At 39.7% G+C, this 20,521-nt stretch overlaps 1 protein-coding gene across 1 annotated transcript; it reads left to right on the forward strand.

The window, feature by feature from the left end:
- The first annotated feature begins 10,519 nt into the window (after positions 1-10,519).
- On the forward strand, positions 10,520-20,309 carry B2m (beta-2-microglobulin). The gene is made up of 4 exons (XM_046461427.2): positions 10,520-10,656; positions 16,391-16,669; positions 17,170-17,215; positions 18,366-20,309. The coding sequence occupies exons 1-3, from the start codon at positions 10,578-10,580 to the stop codon at positions 17,181-17,183; spliced, it is 372 nt and encodes a 123-aa protein (XP_046317383.1). The 5' UTR covers positions 10,520-10,577; the 3' UTR covers positions 17,184-17,215; positions 18,366-20,309.
- The last annotated feature ends 212 nt before the right edge of the window (positions 20,310-20,521 follow it).

Below are 20,521 nucleotides of genomic sequence, written 5' to 3' on the forward strand. Positions count from 1 at the left end.
CCTGCCACAGTGTCTTCAATTCCTTACCAGTTACCACAGAGAGAGGGATTCTAAAACGTAGGCTACACAAGCAGTGACATCTCAGTTTGCTCTGTTCCTCATATGGCCAATATTCCAAAGTGCAGCTGTCCTGGCATGTGTGCAAGAAAGCAGCTCCCTACAGATAACACTAGTTGACCTTAGTTGCAATACACATAAGAAAGAGAGCGACAAGAACTTTCAGTATAATATTTATCTGAACATTCTGATCTGGGCCCACTCTTACTGTTCCCTTAACCTGGCTAGGCTCTTGGGAATGGAGATTTGGTGTTTCGCTGCTCTTTACTTCAAGGATGATACATATACTGCATATCTCCTTCTCTTTTTTTCCAAGTTAAATAGATCCATTTTTAAAGACCTATTTTAATACTTATCCTCAAAAGGATGGTTTAGCCTAAAACCTGAATGGTTGACACCATGACCATGTCCATGAAATTTTTCATTGACCAGAAATTGATTCTATCAATGTTGGTTCCTTAAATATTTTGATCATGAGCTTCAAATGCTCTAAGCAGAGCTTGAATATGACCACATTTGCTTAGTGGGGATTTGATGCTAATGATGGATTCCACAATCTCTTCCAGTTAAATATCCAATACAACTGTACCTGTAACATATTCCTTCCTATTCTTGCTCTTTTTCTCCCCTATTATTTAGGATAAATCTAAGGAAAGTCATCTTTCAGAAGTGATATTGAATTTATTATCAAAGCAGAACATGCAGCCACCAATTTCAGACTCCACTGTGTGTATTCCTCCTGATTTTCTGTTTAAAAACTGAGTTTTCTTCCAGCTAAGGTCAATGTTTTCAAGTTAACTGTTCTTCCACTGTATCAAGACCTCCAATCCATTGGCCTCTGGCAAATTAAAAATGACCATGAAACTTTTGCTTCTCCACCTATTGAGAGGTGAAGCCTAATCCTTCCTTTCCTTTGTAAATGCTGACTTTAGTTCAATACTGAACTAGGTGTTCTGGTGTTTCCAAGGCTTAGGTCTTCTTTGATCATAAGAAGCCCTGTAGCTTTTATTCCAGTTTTTTGAAACATACTCTTGCAATCTATCTGCAATGTCATGAGGAAGCCTAAGCAGATCTGTGGACAGAAAAAATCTAGAAAAATCTCAAATGCAGGATTGGGTGAAAAAGTATTATATATTCGTGTAATGAAATACTATGAAATTATGAATAAACAATATAGATCTCTATTGTTCTAGAAATAGATACATTGTCCATGATATATGGTTAAAAAAAATCCCAATTTGCAGAGAAACATATGCAGGAAGATTGTATGTGTGTGTGTGTGTGTGTGTGTGTGTAAGCTATATATATATACGCCAAAAATAGATAAATCTCCATATTTACATCTGTATATAAATAGGCAAAGTCTGGGTATAAACATTCCAATGCACTAGCAATGGTTATCTTGGGAGGTAGAATAACAGATAATCTAGATAATCTTAATTCTTATCTTTATTCTTATCTGAACTTGGCATTATGGCCATGAATTTTATACTTAGAAAAAGGCAAAGCTAGTTGGAAAAGCTTTATAAAATGTTCAACAAAAAATACCTAAAGAGGCCAGTGGTGTATTCAATAGCAGAATGCTTGCCTAGTAAGCATGACGCCCTGGGTTCCATCACCAAAACAAAACAAAACAAAAAACACCAAAGAATGTCCAGCTTTGTTGGCAGTGCATCACAGTATAATGGACAAAGTTCACATTCTATCCCTTGGTGCCAAGGTCCACTGTTGGCTCCTCCTTAATGCCTCCAGGTAGCATTAGCTGCAGTCCTGTATCATGATTTATTTATAGGTCTATAAACTACAGACTTTGTGTTCCTCAGGGGAGGAACTTCCCTGTGCTATCCAGTGCCTAGCAGCTAGCGGGCTCTCAATAATAAGTTGTCAAATGATTGAATGATCCTTGTGAGCCCTGAGACTAGATGAACAGTTGGGGACCAGATTGTGGAAGCATTTAGGCCAGGCTGAGTGAAGCCAAAGCTTTGGGGCACCTTTATCCTGGGCCCCTCTTTTACTCTAACTTCCTTTTTGACACTGGCAATAGCAGGTAGGGAACTAGTGGTCTGGCTTGTTTGGAGTGTATTATCTGTGAAACAGCCCATATATGGCAATGCCAGCGGGGCTGAGGTCTACCATTCTGATATAGTGGGCCCACATCACCAGGGCTGACCTAGCACCATAGCAGACAGAAAGAGGAAGGGAGGACTTGGCTCCTGACCAAGCCAAACTGAGTAGTTAGAAAGTAGAGAAGTGTGTCCAGATTTTCTGTGAGGCTGAGATTCTCTGGATTAGCTGAGAGATAAACTAAATTTTAGAAAGGCAAATTTTTATACTAAACTAGGCTCTTGGCAACCAAACCCAAATGTGCAAGGTTCTGGAAAAGGGGAAGGAGGTGAATTAGTTCTCTATTGTTGCTGTAACAAATCTCCACAAACTCAGTGGCTTAAAACCACGCAATTTTGTCATCTTATGTTTCTGTAGATCCAAAGTCCAAGTTTCATGGAGCTACAGTTAAGGAATTGGCAGAATGACCTTCCCTTCTGGAGATTCTAGAGGAATCTGTCCTTGCTTTTTTTCAGCTTCTAGAGGCCAGCCTCATTCCTTGATTCATGGCCTCTTCATAGCTAGTAAACTCAATCTCTCTGACCATTCTTCTGTTACCATATTGCCCTCTGACTACAGTCATAAAAAGTCTCCAGATTTTAAGGACCCATATAATTGCATAAGATTTACTTGAATAATCCCTGATAATCTCATTCCCAAGTCCTTAAGATTAATTATATCTGCAATCCCTTATGCCATGAAAGGTAATTAATTTACAGGTTCTAGGGATGAGGACCTGGACATCTTTGAAGGAGGGCATTATTCTGCCTATTCCCAAGTATAACACAGAGAAAAAAATGTTGATAATTAGAAGTCAGTTCTATATGTAATGACCCAGAAATATCTATATTTTATTAAATGAAGATAACCAAATGCAACGAATATCCCAATTTTGTGGAACCTTCTATTCCCCCATTAGTCTCTGAGTACATGGTCACTGAGCCCACTTCCCAACTGCCATGGCCTGGCTTCTTAGGATAGATGGTGGAACTCATCTCACCCACACCTGCAGAGCATTGGAATGTGCAGAGAAGGCAGTCCCATCTCAGGTTTTACTGTAATTGGTCATTAGAATAATAGATTTTTGGCTAATTTGACTTATGATAAATTATCTTTAAGAAAACTCATTTGTGGCAAGTTGACCTACAGTTTAAACAGCAACAGTAATTAAGATAATAATAAACAATGAAATAAAGAACCATTATTACAGACCCACCAACTTTATGTTTACTGGCTATCTTCTTCATACCTTGACTGGTCCTTCTGAGTATATGAGTGGATTTTGTGGACATCCCTTATCATTTTGTGCTGTTTATTTTGTTTCGAATTTTTGATTCTTTATTAAATAATTATTCCCGATTTCTTCATAGTTCTCTTTTAATGGAAGAGTTTAGAGCTGGGTACAGTGTTACATAGCTGCAATCCCAATGACTCAGGAGGCTGAAGAAGGAGGATAGTAAGTTTGAGGTCAGCCCAGGCAACTCAAAATAAAAATGAAAAAGACTGAATATAGCTCAGTAGCAAAGGACCCCGGGTTCAATTCTCAGTACCCAAAATTTTTTTAAATGAAAAAGATAATAGTTTGGAGGAGAGTCATCTTTGTGTGTGTGTGTGTGTGTGTGTGTGTAGTACTAGGGATTGAATCCAGGGCCCAGTGCATCCTAGGCAAAGGCTCTACCACTTAGCTACATACCTGGCCCTTTTTATTTTGATACAGTGTCTCAATAAGTTGCCTTGAACTTGCAGTTCTCCTGCATCAGCCTCCTGAGTTACTGGAAGTACAGGTATATGCCACAGCACTCAGCTGATTCTTGATTTTTTTGCTAAGAGCCATAGCTGAGTAGGAAATATGCATGGCATTTTTGGTTGAAAGGTGACACCAGCAAGCCATTGAGATGATAATGATTATGTTAAGATGTGCATTCAATTGGATATTAGACCCCCCGCTGTCCACCTTGGCCTGCTACTTTAGAGCTCTCTGGGACTCCAGGAGAGTTCCCATTGGTTGGGGAAGTGCGGTAGGAGGGATTGCCGGAGGAGGGATTGCCGGTTGGTGTGGTGTGTCCTGGGAGAAGGCCACGTGCTCGTGTGTGGTGTTCCCTGGAGTTTTGGAAATAAAGTTTGTTCCTGCTTGAGTGGCTCGTGATTTTGTGCCCAGCCAGACTGCAGCATTTTTTATTAGTGCTATACAGAATCCAAAGCAATCTAGAAAATATCCAAGTTAGAATTTTACAGTTTTAGGTAGGAACTGAGATAAAGACCCAAGTACAAGAGAGAGGTTGTGCCAGTAATTTAGAAACTGGTAAGATTTCCCCAGAGACTCTTCCCAATTCTTGGCATCTGGGGCAGCCCTGTTGTCCCTGCGCAGTTAAGGGGGTTGGCTTCAGCATTTATTCCCTCTCTCTATGCAAGGTGACAACTGATGTTACCTCTGATTACTTTTGTGCTATTCTTCTTTTTTTTAATTTATTTATTTGTTTATTCTAATTTGTTATATATGATGGCAGAATACAATTCATTTCATATTACACAAATAGAGCACAAACTTTTGTGCTATTATTCTAATGACTGAACCATAGTAATAATCTTTGTAATTATAAATTTAAAATTCTAGGACTAAAGGCATAGCTTACTAGTAGAATGCCTGCTTAGCATGTATGAGGCTCTGGGTTTATCCCCAGCCCCATCAAAAATAAAAATAAGGGCTGGGGATGTGGCTCAAGCGGTAGCATGCTCGCCTGGCATGCATGGGGCGCTGGGTTCGATCCTCAGCACCACATAAATATAAATAAATAAAGATGTTGTGTCCACTGAAAACTAAAAAATAAATATTAAAAAATTCTCCCTCCCCCCCTCTTTAAAAAAATAAAAATAAAACTCCTCTTCTTCCATATTATATACAATGTACATTCATGGATGGATATGGGAGGAGCTGAAGGCAAATTTCACTTTTTAAATATATTTTTTAGTTGTGAATAGACACAATATATTTATTTATTTTTATGTGGTGCTGAGGATTGAACCCAATGCCCCAGATATGGGTGACAGGTGCTCTACCACTGAGCTACAGCCCCAGCCCAGCAAATTTCACTTTTACTGGGTAGACCTCTAAAAGAATGCATTTTTACAAGGGTAAAATACACTCATGTGTCAGACTTATAATTAAAAAATGAAAAATACTTTAAAACTGGTTATTATTGAGGGGATTTGGGGGAATTAAGGATTTTATACTTTTGTACTACTTGATTTTTTCTTTTTAACCAGGGATTTAACCCAGGGACACTTAACCACTGAGCCACATCCCTAGCCCTTTTTATGTTTTATTTCTTTCATTTTGAGACAAGGTCTTGCTAAGTGACCTAGGGCCTCACTAAGTTGCTGAGGCTGGCTTTGAACTTGCAATCCTCTTGCCTCAGCCTCCTGAGTTGATGGGAAAAAGGCATGAGCAATACCTGGTGATTTTTTTTTTTAACAACAAGTTTGTGTGATTTTTCTAGTGGAAAACATTAAAGTTTGCAATCAGATGGGCTAGCATTTGAATCCCAGCTCAGTGCCAGTTTGGGCAAGTATCTTATTTACCTGAGTTTTTATCTTATCTGTAAATGTAAATGTAGAAATATAGATTTTTGTGTAGTTTGGGCCAGCAGCTTCACACACTTTAGTGTGTACATGAATCACCAGGGATGTTGTTGAAAGGTGATTCTGATTTAGTGGGTCTGGGATGGACCTAAGGTTCTGCATTTCTAAAAGATCCAAGGTGTTATTGATGCTCTTGATACTTGGATCACACTTTGAATAGTAAGACTTTAACGACATAAAATTTGAAAGAGACCACCATAAATGTCCTATGAATACTTGTACTTTTGTCTTAGTGGGCCTGCTTTTCTGGCTCAGAAAACTGCTGATAGAGCTGGACGGGGTGGCACATGTCTGTAATCTCAGTGGCTTGGATGGTTGAAATAGGAGGATCATAAAGTTCAAAGCCAGCCTCAGCAACTTAGTGAGACCCTGTCTCAAAGTAAACATTTACAAAGGACTGAGGATGTGACTCAGTGGCTAAGCACCTCTGGTTTCAATCCCTAGTACCAATAACAAGAAGAAAAACCTGCTGACAGAGATCCATTCAGGGTTTTTTTGTTTTGTTTTGTTTTTAAACCTAACACAATATAGGTATCTGTGCTTTCAGGGTTTGTCTTTTTGTGTGTGTGCCTGTGTGGTGGGGGTAGGAGTGGGTACTGGGGATTGAACCCAGAGGTGCTTTACCTCTGGGCTGTATCCCCAGCCATTTTTTATTTTTTATTTTGGAACAGGGTCTTGCTAAATTACAGTGGCTGATCTTGAACTGAAATTGAAATCCCCCTCTCTCAGCCTCCAGTGTTGAGATTACAGAAGTGCACCACGGTGCCCACCAGGGGTTGACATTTTAAACAATTCTAATTGACATGCAATAAATCAAAATGTAAAGTGAGCAGGGCATGGTCGTGCATGTCTTTAATCCCAGCTACTCATTAGACTGAGGCAGGAGGATGAAAGTTTGAGGCCATCCTGAGCAACTTAGTGAGACCCTGTCTCAAAAAAATTAAAAACTCAACAAAAACAAACCAAAAAAAAAAAAATGGCTGGAGATGTAGCTTTGTGGTAGAGCACTTGTGTACTATGATTCAATTCCCAACACTGCAAAAAAAAAGAGTATGCAATAAATTATAACATATGTACACACTTCTGAAACCATTATCAAACATAACATAATGAACAAATCCATCATCCTGAAAATTTCTTCCTGGTTTTTCTGCTCCCTCCTTGCCCATTGATTGGAAACCACTTAACTGCTTTCTGTCATTATTAGATTAGCTTATCTTTTCTAGAGTTTCATTTAAACAGAATCATACAGTTGTACTCTTGTTTCTTTTACTCAGTATAATTTCATTCATGTTGTTGTCTCAATGGTTCAATTTTTGTTTATTGCTGGTAGAATTCTATTGTATAGATGTACATTACAATGTGTTTATCCATCACCTGTTGATACCTGTTTGGATTGCTTCTAGTTTATGGCTATTAAAAATAAAGCTGCTATGAACATGTATGTGCAAGTCATTGTACAGACATGCTTTCATTTTCTGTTTGGCACATACCTTAAATGGAATGACAGGGTCTAAACGCCAGTGTATGTTTAACTTTTAAAAAAATTATCAGATTGCTTTCCAAGTGTTTATACCATTTTACCTTCTTACTAGAAGTGCATGAGCATTCTGACTCTTCTGCATTCTTGCCAACATTTATTTTTTATTTTTTTCATTTTGAGACAGGGTCTTGCTATGTGACATAGGGCCTCACTAAATTGCTGAGGCTGGCTTTGAACTTGCAATCCTCTTGCCTCAGCCTCCTGAGTTGATGGGAATACAGGCATGGGCAGCACCTGGTGATTTTTTTTTTTTTTTTTGTATAAATGTTCACTGCAAAAAGTTTTTTTTTTTAATTTTTTAAATATTCATTTTAGCTTTTGGCGGACACAACATCTTTGTTTGTATGTGGTGCTGAGGATCGAACCCGGGCCACACGCACGCCAGGCGAGCACGCTACCGCTTGAGCCACATCCCCAGCCCCTGCAAAAAGTTTTAAAGAAATTCATACAGGCAAAACACACACACACACACACACACACACACAAGCCATCTGTTAGTCTCCCAGGTAATAACACTCTTCAATTGTCATGTTTGTACATTTCCAAAGTTTGCTCCCCACCAAGAAAACAGTGCTCTTTTTTTAAAAAAAAATAGTTTTATTCTCTTTTCATCCTCACTATTTGAAGAATGTCATAAATGAAAATCCAAGAAAAATACAGAGATTTCCCACATTCAGAAGATTGAGAAACAAAATTTTCTCTGTCTTTCCTATGGCTCTTTGTTTTTGTTTTAAGACAGGGTCTCACTTGGTTGCCCAGATCCACTTTAAACTCCTGGGCTCAAGTGACCTCAGCCTCTCATATAGGTCTGACTATAGGCATGTTCCTTAGTGCCAGTCTTTTTTTTTTTTAAATATTTATTTCTTAGTTGTAGTTGGACATAATACCTTTATTTTATTTATTTTTGTTTGGTGCTGAGGATCGAACCCAGGGCCTTGCACATGCTAGGCAAACGCTTTACTGCTGAGCCACAACCCCAATCCCTGTTGTTCTTTTTTAATTGACTTTTAAATTGGCTTCCTAAGTGAATATACCAGAATCTATCTTTAATGAATTTTAAGTTTAGTATTTTTCTGTGACATAGAAAAAAAGAAACTGGAGGCAAGAAAACAAACAAACAAAACCCTGTCCTTTTCTATATTCCTAAAGCATTTTTCTAGTACAATTCAACACTACAGTTTTCCAGTACAATTCAACACTAATATTTTAGTCTTTAAGCATCTTAAATGAGATTTTTAAAGGGTGATGTTGGGAGGGTGGTGTGTTAACTCATAACTTCATACATTACAATTATTCTTGTATTTCAAAAAGAGCTGATAGGAAAACTAGTGAAATAACATTAATAATTATAGTTCTTATTAAACATTACCGAACACTACTATATGCTAGGCCACTGTTAAAGGATCTCTCTGTGCATTATCTCATTACCTTAAATCTGTGGAGAGTATTCCACTTTCTCTAGTTTAGACATGACCTCGACAATAGGGATTATTTAAAGTTAAAAAAATATTATAAAAGAAATCCAGAAGTTATTTGTTCTTCTCCTTGGGGAAGCCCAGTGCAATCAATTCCCTTTAAACTGACACTATGGGGATTTCCAAGACATGGGCTACTCTTGGTGTCCATGGTCCACTTCCTCCTTTCAATGTTCTACTCTGTAAAGACTAGTGTGGACTTGGCCCCTTGTAATGGCATCACCTTATTTATTTTATTTCATTTTATTTTTTGGTACTGGGAATTGAACCCAGGGGTGCTTAACCACTGAGTCACATCCCCATTGTTGGTATTTTTTATTTTCAGACAGGGTCTCACCAAGTTGATGAGAGCCTCCCTAAATTGCTGAGGCTGGCCTTGAATTTGATATCCTCCTGCTTCAGCTTCCTGAGTCACTGAGATTATAGGTGTGTGACACCACTCCTTGCTCACTTATTCATACTATCTTAGAGTATAGGTTTTCTTAGTTTGCTCATCATTGTCATGCTCTTACTGTCAGGGGTGAACTTTCTTCTTGGACCTATGGCAGAAGCAATTCAAAGTTTCACTAAAATTGCCCAGGCTCTGGTCTTCTAAGTGAATAAAACATGAATGCCAAGGGAATCTGGACATCCTCTTAGCCTTTATTTTCCCTGTCCATAAAATGAATAGGGATAATTCTATGACCTAAAGTTTATTAATGGATTCACTCATTCAGTTTACAGAATACCTACTATGGCCCAAGCACTGTTGTGTAGGTTGGTAATGCCAAGGTAATGAAATACCTGAAGAGATCTGGAAACTTTCCAGCTCTAAGTAGTTATTGCTTTTACTGTCAGTGGTCACCACCCCAACCCCAACCCCCACCCCTATACACACAAATCAACTGAACAAAGAAAGTTACCTAAACAATAGTGAAGATTCAAGAAGGAAGTTCTCTGCACAGAACTTTCCAAAAACAAACTTTTCCCAGCGGGGTGTGGTGGTTCACCTGTAATCCTATGGATTAGAAACACTGAGGCAGAAGGGTCTCAAATTCAAGGCCAACCTTAACAATTAGTGAGGCCTTAAGCAATTCAGTGAAATCCTGTCTCAATTTAAAAAATAAAAAGGGCTGGGAATGTGACTCAGTGGTAAAGATCCCCTGGGTTCAATCCCCAATAAAAAAAACAAACAAAACCTCTTCCCTAAACCTTTTCAAGAAGCAAGAAAAGTCCTAGATCTGAACAGTTCTCTGGTTCCTGATTTTTTTTTTAACCCCTTGAGCAGAGAATCTGAAACCTCCCAATGTATTCCTGGGCTGTAGTTATCAACCAAAGTTTGAGTTCTGTCGGTCACTGCTTAGCGCTCTTAATCTTTCTGGACATCATTTTCCAAGAATGAAAACATCAGGTTCTAGGTTTTTCACTGACAGGGGCACAGTTAGCAAATCTTTTAGCATCTCTGGAAGGGCCCTGGATAAAGGCACTTCCAGCCAGAATCTAGGATGGGTGGCCTGATACCCCAAACCCAGGCGCGTACCCCAGATCAGAGGACGTCTATGTACAGTCCAACCTATTGCCATTCTAAACATCACGAGACTTTATGAGAAAATGAAACTGAAAAGGGGAAAATCCCTCTCTCTAACCTGGCCCGGCGTCGCAAGCTAGGAGACTGGTGACGCGCCCCGCGGGCCGGGTCCTGATTGGCTGTGTGCTCAAGGAATTTAAGTGGACGCGCCCCGCCGGGCTTGCATTTTGCGTTTGACTTTGCTCGAGTCGCAATGTCTCGCTCCGTGGCGGTGGCGGTGGCGTTGGCCTTGTTCATGCTACTCTTTCTGACCGGTCTGGACGCTGACCCGCGTAAGTGTCTCTTCTTAACACCACCCTCTGTGACCCTTTGGCAGTCTCTTAACTCTAACTCCAAGTTCTTCCCAGAGTGGGGACCAGGGCTCGGTCTCTGCGTAAATCGTGGCGTGGCGGGGGATTAGGAAGGGAGTGAAAGCCCAGAACGCCTACTTCTTGCTCCTTTGCTCGAGGATCGAGGGAGACCTCTGGTTGCTGGGACAAGGTGGATCTTGACCGAGTTTGCGGGTTTGGGTAAGTTTTAGAGCCCCCCGAGATGGAGAGGGTTTTCCTCCCCACTTCGCACCTCCTCTGGCTCCCGGAGCGCAGCGGTAGGATGGGGCGAATAGGCCAGTCCCAGAGACACGGAGTTGGGGTCTGTGAATGAGTGGAAACCGGTGTCTGGGGTACGTGGAAGACACAACCCACGGGAAGACAAACCGCGACAACTCTGCTTCCTTCAGACTGGAAGCGCCCGGCTAGGTACACTTTCTTCTAATGATCCAGTGGCACCAAACCAAGGCGCGCAAACGCTGTTCTCATTACTTGTTGCTTTATTAATAATTCTAAAAGCTACCCGTTATTACAGGTAGCTTTTATAATCAGGACTGTACATACTTTATATCAGTGTTGCTTTTTTTTTTTTTTTTCCAACGGTGTTTGGGATTGAACCCAGGGCATTGTGCATGCTCAGGAAAGTGCTCTACCACGGAGCCACACTCTCAGCCCTGTGTGAATTAACTTTGAAAATGGATGTAAATACTATGATTACCCGAATCAAGCACCTGAGAAAACTGGGGTATCAAGATTTATTTATTGATTGTACTGGAGATTGAAACTAAGAGCACTTTATCACTAACCTTATATCCCTAGACCTTTCTGGTTTTTTTTTGTTTGTTTGTTTGTTTTTTAATTTAGAGACAGGGGCTTGCTAACTTGCTTAGGGCCTCACTAAGCTTCTGGGGTCGACCTCGGGGCACCAAAATTTTAAGCCACTTAATCACAGGCGATAAATAACAATTAGGATTGAAATTGAGCCTGACCAGTGCCTTTGTGGTAGGTAGCTAGGCATTTTGATTGTAACCCATCTTTTTTTCTTTTTCTTTTTCTCCTTCTCTTCCCTCTTCTCGTCTTCCCTCTCCACTTTCTTCCCTAGAGGTGTTTTACCACTGAGTTACATACCCAGCCCTTTTTACTTTACATTTTAAAGTCACAGTACTGCTAAATTGTTTAGGGCGTAGCCAAATTGCTGAGGCTGGTCTCCATTTTGCAATCCTCCTGCTTCAGCCTTCCCAGTCGCTGGGATTACAGACATGAACTTTCATGGGGCTGGGTGTGACCGTTTTTTCAGAAACCTGCCTCCTCACCTTCCTGTGTTAAGTTCTCTGAAGCAAGATGGGTGATCAAGGGCCCTCCTTGCCTTTTCTTCATAGAGAGCTTCCTTTTTGGCAACTTGCCTGGTTCTTTCCAAGATATAGGAAGCCTCCACTTTCAGTTTTGAAAACGTGACTATTGGTCAAAGTCAGGGAGGTAAGGGTAATTCAAGATGGTTACCAAGACTCATCCGGACACCCAGGATTTTGTGCGCTTTTTAAATACTCGGTGACAAATTGGAACTTCTCAACTTTTTCCCTTACAAATCCCCTGTAAAACAGTGTTTTGATCATAAGAAAATGGTAATTAATTTGAATAAAATTTACTTACAAAATAAAGAATAATGTATCTAGTGATGATAGGTGTCATTTAAAAAAATAGCAACCTGACATTTAAAAATCTTATTCTGAATATATAAAGAACTCAAAAAACACCAAAAACAATAAGCAAGCTAATAGCCCAATTAATAAATGGGTAAATGATCTACATAGATATTTCTCAAAAGAACAAATACAAATGGCTAACATATGAAAAAATATTCAACATACTTAGCAATCAGGGATATGCAAATCAAAAGTATACTGAGAGGTCTGGGGTTGTAACTCTGTGGTAGCACACTTGCCTAGCATGCATGAGGCACTGGGTTTGATCCTCAGTGCCACATAAAAATAAAGAAAATAAGGTATGATGTCCATCTACAACTAAACAAACAAACAACAACAACAAAAACACTGAGAATTCATCTCATCTCAGTTAGAATGGCAATCACCAAGAATACACAGAACAGCTGGGCATGGTGGCCCATGCCTATAATCTCAGTGACTCAGGAGGCTGAAGCAGGAAGATCAGAGGCCAGCCCCAGCAACTTAAAAAGAGCTGGGGGTGTAACTCATTGCTAAAGTGCCCTTGGGTTCTATCCCCAGTACTGAAAAATTAAAAAAAGAAATAAAAATTGCTGTGAGGATGTGAGGGAAAATATACACTGATACATTGTTGATGGGAATGCAAATTAGTACAACCACTTTAGAAAGCAGTATGGAGATTCCTTAAAAGACCAGGAATTAAAAAAAAAAAAAAAGGACTATGAATGGTGCAGGGCAGGTGGTTGATGCCTCAGCAATTTAGCAAGGCCTTAAGCAACTCAGTGAGATACACACACACACACACACACACACACACCCCACATTTTCTGGTACACTATACCTACATACATACACAATGGAGTTTTACTCAGACACACACAAAAAAGTGAAATTGTTATTTGTGGGGAAATGGATGGAATTTGGAGAACATCATGCTAACTGAAATAAGTTAGACTCAGAAAATTAAGGTTCAAATCTTTTCTCTCATATGCAGAGCAAGAATATGGAATCTCATGAAAATAGAAGGAAGAATGCCAGGCAGGGTGGCACATGCCTATAATCCCAGTGCCTTGGGAAGCTGAGGCAAGAGGATTGAATGTACAAAGCCAACTTCAGTAACTTAGCAAGGCCCTAAGCAACTTAGTGAGAACCTGTCTCTAAAATATATATATATATATATATATATACACACACACACACACACACACACATACCACACATACACATATACACACACGTATATATATGATATACATATATTCAGAGGGAGGGAAAGAAAAGTTACTGGGGAATGAGATGGATCAAAAAAAATTTTTTTTTTGAGTATTGAAGAGTAGGATTTATTGAAGTGAGAAGAAAAGAGACATAGCTCCTACAGGCCGAGAGGGGACCCGATAGGGGTTGCCACTTAAGTGTACTAGTCAAGGGGTAGGGGCATTGATCAATTTCTGTGCTAATCAGGAAAAGTGCTAAGGCTATTGTTGGTTAGCCCTTAAGTCTGTAACCTTCACTCAGATCTGGCCCATCTCATTTTTCCCACTGTTCTGGAACAAAGGAGTTGGCTGGAATGTTTGGAATGTTCCTATATTTCATGGAGTAGCCTGTTCATGTAGAGAAACCTCTTTTTCAGGGGCCCATTTTCTTAACTGCCTGTTTTTCTATCTATCTATCTATCTATCTATCTATCTATCTATCTATCTATCCATCCATCCTATCTATCCTATTCTATCTTATTCATTTCCTCCCTCTGAAGAAGAGCCCCTAACTGCCATTAGGGATAGGGGTGATGACCACTCTGGTTACTTCCTATGGGAGCCTATCTAAGGGTCCCTGGTAGATGGGGAGTTCATCTTGGATTCCATCTGTACGGCCATTTGTAGCTTGATATCTTGTGTATCAGGGATCCATGGTGACCGTTGGTGGGTGATTGGTCAGGTATACATTAGGCAGGGATCATGCCTTCCAAGAATCCTGGACAAACCCCCAAAAGATGAAATGAGATTTTCAGCCTCTGCTGCTGTATGTAATGTTACAGCTGATCCTAGCTCCCTGCCAGAGACTTCAACTTCTTGTCTCAAGATTTTGAAGAATGAAATCCAAAGACAAGTAAGAGTGAATATAAAAGAGTAAGATTTTTTTCAAGTGAGAAGAAAAGAGACAGCTCACATAGGGTTTGAAAGGACCCAATAGGGATTGCCCTGGATTGATCAAATTATATTATGTGCTAGTACCAATATATAGCATAATGAATCTCACTATTATGTATAATTATAAAGTACCAGTAAAAAAGTCATTTTGAAAAATTCCAAAGAAGATACCTAGTTCATTTCTGGAAAATACACAAGAAATATTCAATGTTGATTGCCTCTAAAGATCTATTTTCCCCATGTTTGTATGTGAGTTTTTTTGTTTTACTGTAGGCATGGATTAATTTTTCTGTTAAGCTTTGGAAACTTAAGTAATTCTCCCGAAGTCACAAGGCTAGTAAGTGACTGAGCCCACAGATCTTGGCCAAATTCAAACCTAGCTCGATATTGTCTTTATCCTAGAAGACATTATAGTGATATTCTTGCAAAATTCTGCCTGCTTCATTCAAAGAGAGAATTCTGGGCAGGATGAAGTTGTGTTCTGACCCCTGAACAAAATAAATGCTTTTTTGCTTTTTTTCTATTTCTTTGTGGTGTTGGTATTGGGGATAAAACCAACTCTTGTAGGCATTTAATTTTTTTTGTTGTTGTTGTTTTGGTTTTTGATACTAGGGATTGAACCCAGGGATGCTTAACTACTGAGCCACATCCCCAGACTTTTTTAAAAATATATTTTATTTAGAGACAGGGTCTCTCTGAGTTGCTAAGTGCCTTGCTAAGTTGCTGAGGCTGGCTTTGAACTCAGATCCTCCTGTCTCAGCCTCCCGAGCCGCTGGGATTATAGGCAGGCTCGCCACTGCATCGGCTAATTTTTTTTTTTTTAAACTGGGAATTGAACCCAGGCGAGCTTTACCACTGAGCTACATCACCAGTCCTTTATATTTTTTTAATTTTGAGACAGGGTCTCGCGAATTTGCTTAGGGACTTAGTCATTTTTGTTTCTTTGTTTTCTAGCTCATGTAATCAGAGATTTGACATATAAACACTGGGCAGGAATAAACAGGTTATGTTTGGTCTCAACATATGTTGGCTTGATTTGCATAGGAAGCTGAGCAAGGAGGTAATAATAATAACTTCTGCTACTTACAGAGCAATTGCTGTGTGCTAGTCACTGTACTAGACACTTATTATACATTAGGAAGTCAGATGGGCATAGATGTAGGCAGAAGCAGGAACCAAAAAGGAAGTGGGTAAACATAGGAAAGAAAATGTAAGGGGTTGAAGTAGTGTACAACAGCGTGAATAATTTGATGTAGCTTCTATGCAGGGTATATTAAATGAGAAATGAAGTTTGAAAAGTAGGTTGGGACCTTGAGTGATGTATTAAGAAATTCAATGGGTACTGAGAGGACATTAAATATTCTTGAGAGCTGCCCAGAAAGTTTCTTTAAAATAATTTCCAGTATGGGCTGGGGATGTGGCTCAAGCGGTAGTGCGCTCGCCCGGCATGCGTGCGGCCCGGGTTCGATCCTCAGCGCCACATACCAACAAAGATGTTGTGTCCGCCGAGAATTGAAAAATAAATATTAAAAAAAAAAATTCTAAAAAAAAAAAATAATAATAATTTCCAGTAACCAAAGATACTGGTAGAAATCAGCTAGAAAACAAAACCAGACCAAAACCAAACAAGCCAACAAACAAAACTCAAAAAGCATATAGAGAACAATTATGTGGGAAACATAGTAAGTTCTACTCTGTTTCACGAAATAGAGTAGCCTATTGGGAGAGTAGAAACTCATTTGGCCAGAGTGGAAATGGCATCCGGACAAATAGGTCAAATTTAACCTTTGGTGCCTAACTTGAGACCGAGTTAGCTCCAAGTAAAATACTCTTGACAAATTTATTTTGTCTTTCCCTGATGTTTCTCAGGTTCTCCGAAAATTCAAGTTTATACACGGCACCCAGCTGAGAATGGAAAACCGAACTTCCTCAACTGCTACGTATCTGGGTTTCATCCACCCCAGATTCAAATAGATCTGTTGAAAAACGGACAGAAGATAGAAAAAGTCGAGCAGTCGGACCTCTCTTTCAGCAAGGACTGGTCCTTCTATCTTCTGGTGCACACTGAATTCACCCCCAATGATAAAGATGAATACGCATGCAGAGTTACACATGAAACTCTGAAGGAGCCCAAGATAGTGAAGTGGGGTAAGTTTTCAGGTTTTTTCCTTAGCTGTTGAAAGTTATTCCTAAGTAGAGTCACAGCTTAAAGCTTTTTCTGTATTTAAAAAAAAAAATTGTATACTGGGATTGTCAGGGAGTGTTTCTAAAGCACTGATGAGTGGCACCTTCTGAGAGACTTCTGCATGGCATATTCCCTGAGCCAGTGGGGTCCTCGTAGTGAAAGCAGGGAGTAGCAGCAGCACTCCCAGTGCTTCTTACCACTGTTGGCTTCCTCTAGCTTTTCTGGCAGCCTTATGGACACTTGGCACCAAGAAGCATCACAGGGAGGCACAGGTCTTCGCCTATAAATCCCACTGTCCTGACACCTAGAAACCTGGACTCCTTTAATACTGGCTGGGTTTGGCTCTGAGGCCAGTAGGCAGGATTGGGTCTACAAGTGTTCAAAGCTACACAGTTTGGGACATTTGTTAGTACATAGTATCTTAAAAAGTAAAGCTTAATGTTTCCCATTTTCTTTTTCATAGACCGAGACAACTAACCAGCATCCTGGGACTAACCAACAACACAGAGGTGGGTTTTTGACTTTAAGAAATGTTTTTGTTTATTATCCTAGGGACTATTTAGAGACAACTCTAACATGATAATCTTCACTGTATGGAGGACATTAACTAAGGTAGCATGTTAGCAGGTAAAGAATTCTTTGAGTCACATTCCTGGGTCATATTCCTTTCTCCTGTGGAATGGCATGAGGAAGGCCTGTGGTCCCAGGTGTGACTCTGTCAGCATCACTGACCCTGTAACAGGAAGACAGAGGAGCTGCCAGTGAGATGTGGCTGGATAGAGGCAGCTGATTACCCACACCACCTGCAAGGGTTTGATCTTTCTTCTGTCATTTTCATATCAGGCATTTCTGCATAGAAAAAGACCTCAAAAATGAATTATTCTCACACTGGACATGGTGGTGAATGCCTGTAATCTCCAGCTACTCAGGAGGCTAAGGCAAGAAGATTGCACGTTTGAAACTGGCCTCAGCAATTTAGTGAGAGACCTCATCTCAAAAGAAAAACAAAAAACACATAGCAGTTGTTTTGTTCTTCATCCAGAAGAGAGGGGTGACACAGTTCTGCAGATGTCCTATTCTTTCAGTTTCTTGTTCAGTCTCAGTGTGTGGGTACTCTGTTTGCCTTGAAGAAGCTCCTAGCCACTTGAGGAAAGAAATGGAAACAGACTGGTTTATATTCCCTGTAAAAATCTATAATAGATGTAATTACAAGGAGCTCTAGAAGCATGAAAGAAGGAGAAACTTTGACTTCTTGATATCTTCAGCTGCATTCCAGTAGTGGTAGAAAATTCAGCTTTTCAATGAAATTTTACTGCCCAGGATATCTTGATGCTGAAAACCCATTCAAATCTATTATCTTTAGGACAGAAAAATTTATTTAAGAGAAGTTGGGTTATCTGCACAGTCATACAGTTATTAAATGGCAAAGCCAGGACATAAACTCTAATATTAGAATTCTTTCCTCTAAGATTTTGGGAGCACCGATAGAATAAATTACTGGGATATGTTCTTTGTAATGGGTTTTGAAAATTTTCTGTAGCCACTTCTAAAAAGGTGACCTACATTGAAGAAGTTAGACAAATTGATGGTGGGATCTGTAATCCAAATAAAGTAAATGCATTCACAAATTTTTTTCCTTTTCTTTTTTCTTTCTTTCAGGACTGAAGATGCTTTATTTGGACTGGACTAATTTCGAATTATTTTCTTTCTTTCTCAAGTTGATATGCAAATACACTTTATGCACGTAGGAAGTTGCAATGATGTAACAGTAGTCTTCTTAATAATTCTACTTTAGGAACTATCCTTGTGTTTGTCTCTCCCTGGTGTCCAGAAAAAAATTCAGAAATTATAGACTAACATTTGGGTAGTAGGTGTCTTATAAGAAATAATAAACTATCTATGACTACTTTGATTGGAAACCTTATGCATAAAAGCCATTTTTACATTTTGGAGTTCCACAAGAAGGGCTGATAGAAAAAACAAACGAACTAGTAAATATAATTGAAAGTAAGAGTTGATCATATATCAAGCCTTAATCCTGTAGGAAACTCCATATATCTCTCATTAACTGGATGTAGTTATTCACCTTTAGTTCTCCACAATATAGATGATTAAAAAATATAACTGAAGATATATTTATATCTTGTTGGTGAAGCACAAGGGCACAAATGAAGCCTGCACATCACTGTGGTGCATTAAGAAAGGGCTTTTATGGGGGAAGAAAAGCAGTAAAGCAGTGGATGACGAAGGACAGAAGCCAAGTGAGGGTGTGATATTAGAAGTTTCCACATAGCCTTTTCCCACAGGGACCTCTATATAACAAAGAACACACCTTAGAATTTGTCCTGCCTCAAAGCAAAGGATCTGGCTTTTGGTAATCCACAACAGCCTGTCTTTGGCTATATCAGGCTATGGGATGGCATGAAACTTAAAATTTCCAGTTCTCTCCAGTATCCTCAAGCAATGTACAGGTGCTAATTGTTGGCACAATAGGCAAAAGCTGGGAACTGGCTCACTGGGGCAGATCTGAATGGGGCATCAGTTGCTACTGTGAGTTTCCTATTAAATTCCTCTGGTGGGCCCCTAACACATGTAATCCCAAACTCCCATTACAACTTCAAAGTTTCTAAGGGGTTAGCATTAGAATTTGAATACCAGTAGGCTCAGAACTAAGTTTGAATCCTAATTTCACAAAGGGAACTGGAAAATTCCTGACCCAATCTTAGGTTGGATATGGCTTAATTGTGTCCTCAAAAGTCCATTGTGGTTAGAGTCTTGATTTCCAGGGTGGCAGTTTGGGGAGGTGGTGGAACCTTTGAGAGGTGGGGTGCTGCGCCCCTCCCCTGACTCAGGCAATGGCAAGGCCCTACTGAGGAGGATGGCGCAAGGCGTCCATCCTCTGGAGGAGCGCAGTATGTTTCTGGGAATGGGCTGATTTGTTTTTGTATTCCTTTAATAAGTATAGTTGCGACTTCTCATATGAAAATTAAGTATGAAGGAAAAAACATGACTTTCCCAATTAATGCAACTACTTCTAAAGAATAGATCTGTTTGCTCTAAATGCAATGATTCAGCTGTGGAGCGTAAATTGTTAATGTCTAATGAAAAACTCCCTGTATCCTGCCAAGGAAGTTTTTGAGAAATTAAATTAAAATCTAGAGAAGAAAAATTAATGTTAAGAAGACAGATTAGTGCTTAGTACTGGGCAACTTGTTCTTGTTCCTGTGCACAATGGTTTGTGCTCTTACTCTTGTTTGATTAAAATTAATAACAAGTCAACCACTTGCCATAACCATGGCACCGTTTCCAGTCAGTAAGTCAAGAAAGAATAGTCAAGGTATAGGCCAATATTTTGGGACATTTGTAACTATTATTAAAAGTTAACTAAGCAGAAACAGCTCAAAGCAAAACTCGAACTGAAAGTACAAATGCTTGCTTTTGCATAAGCCAAGATACGTTCTTCTATTCTAATTGTAGCTACTTAATATTTTGTTTCTTTGAATAATGATTCCTGTTTTGTAACCTACAAAGTACTGTGAGCCTGCCAAAATGAAAAGTATATATGATCAACTTCACAAGTAAAGATTGGGATCAACACCTTCACTTTGGTGTCTGTGTTGTTTCTCCACCCCCCTTTCACCGACTCCTCACCATCCGTTTGTCTCCTGAGACCCCCTGTTGGAGCTGGTCTCCGACAGTGGGGCCTAGAGCAATGTCTTTAGGTCGATGGGTGTATGCTCTCAGAAGGTAGTTCCCATGAGACCTCTTGGGTTCTTCTGAGCGGTTTACTACGAAAAGAGGATGCCTAGCCCCTC

Source organism: Marmota monax, unplaced genomic scaffold, assembly GCF_021218885.2.
Source record: "Marmota monax isolate L192 unplaced genomic scaffold, Marmota_monax_Labrador192_F-V1.1 WCK01_AAM20220418_F8-fsc00001, whole genome shotgun sequence".
Classification (NCBI taxonomy): Eukaryota; Metazoa; Chordata; class Mammalia; order Rodentia; family Sciuridae; genus Marmota; species Marmota monax.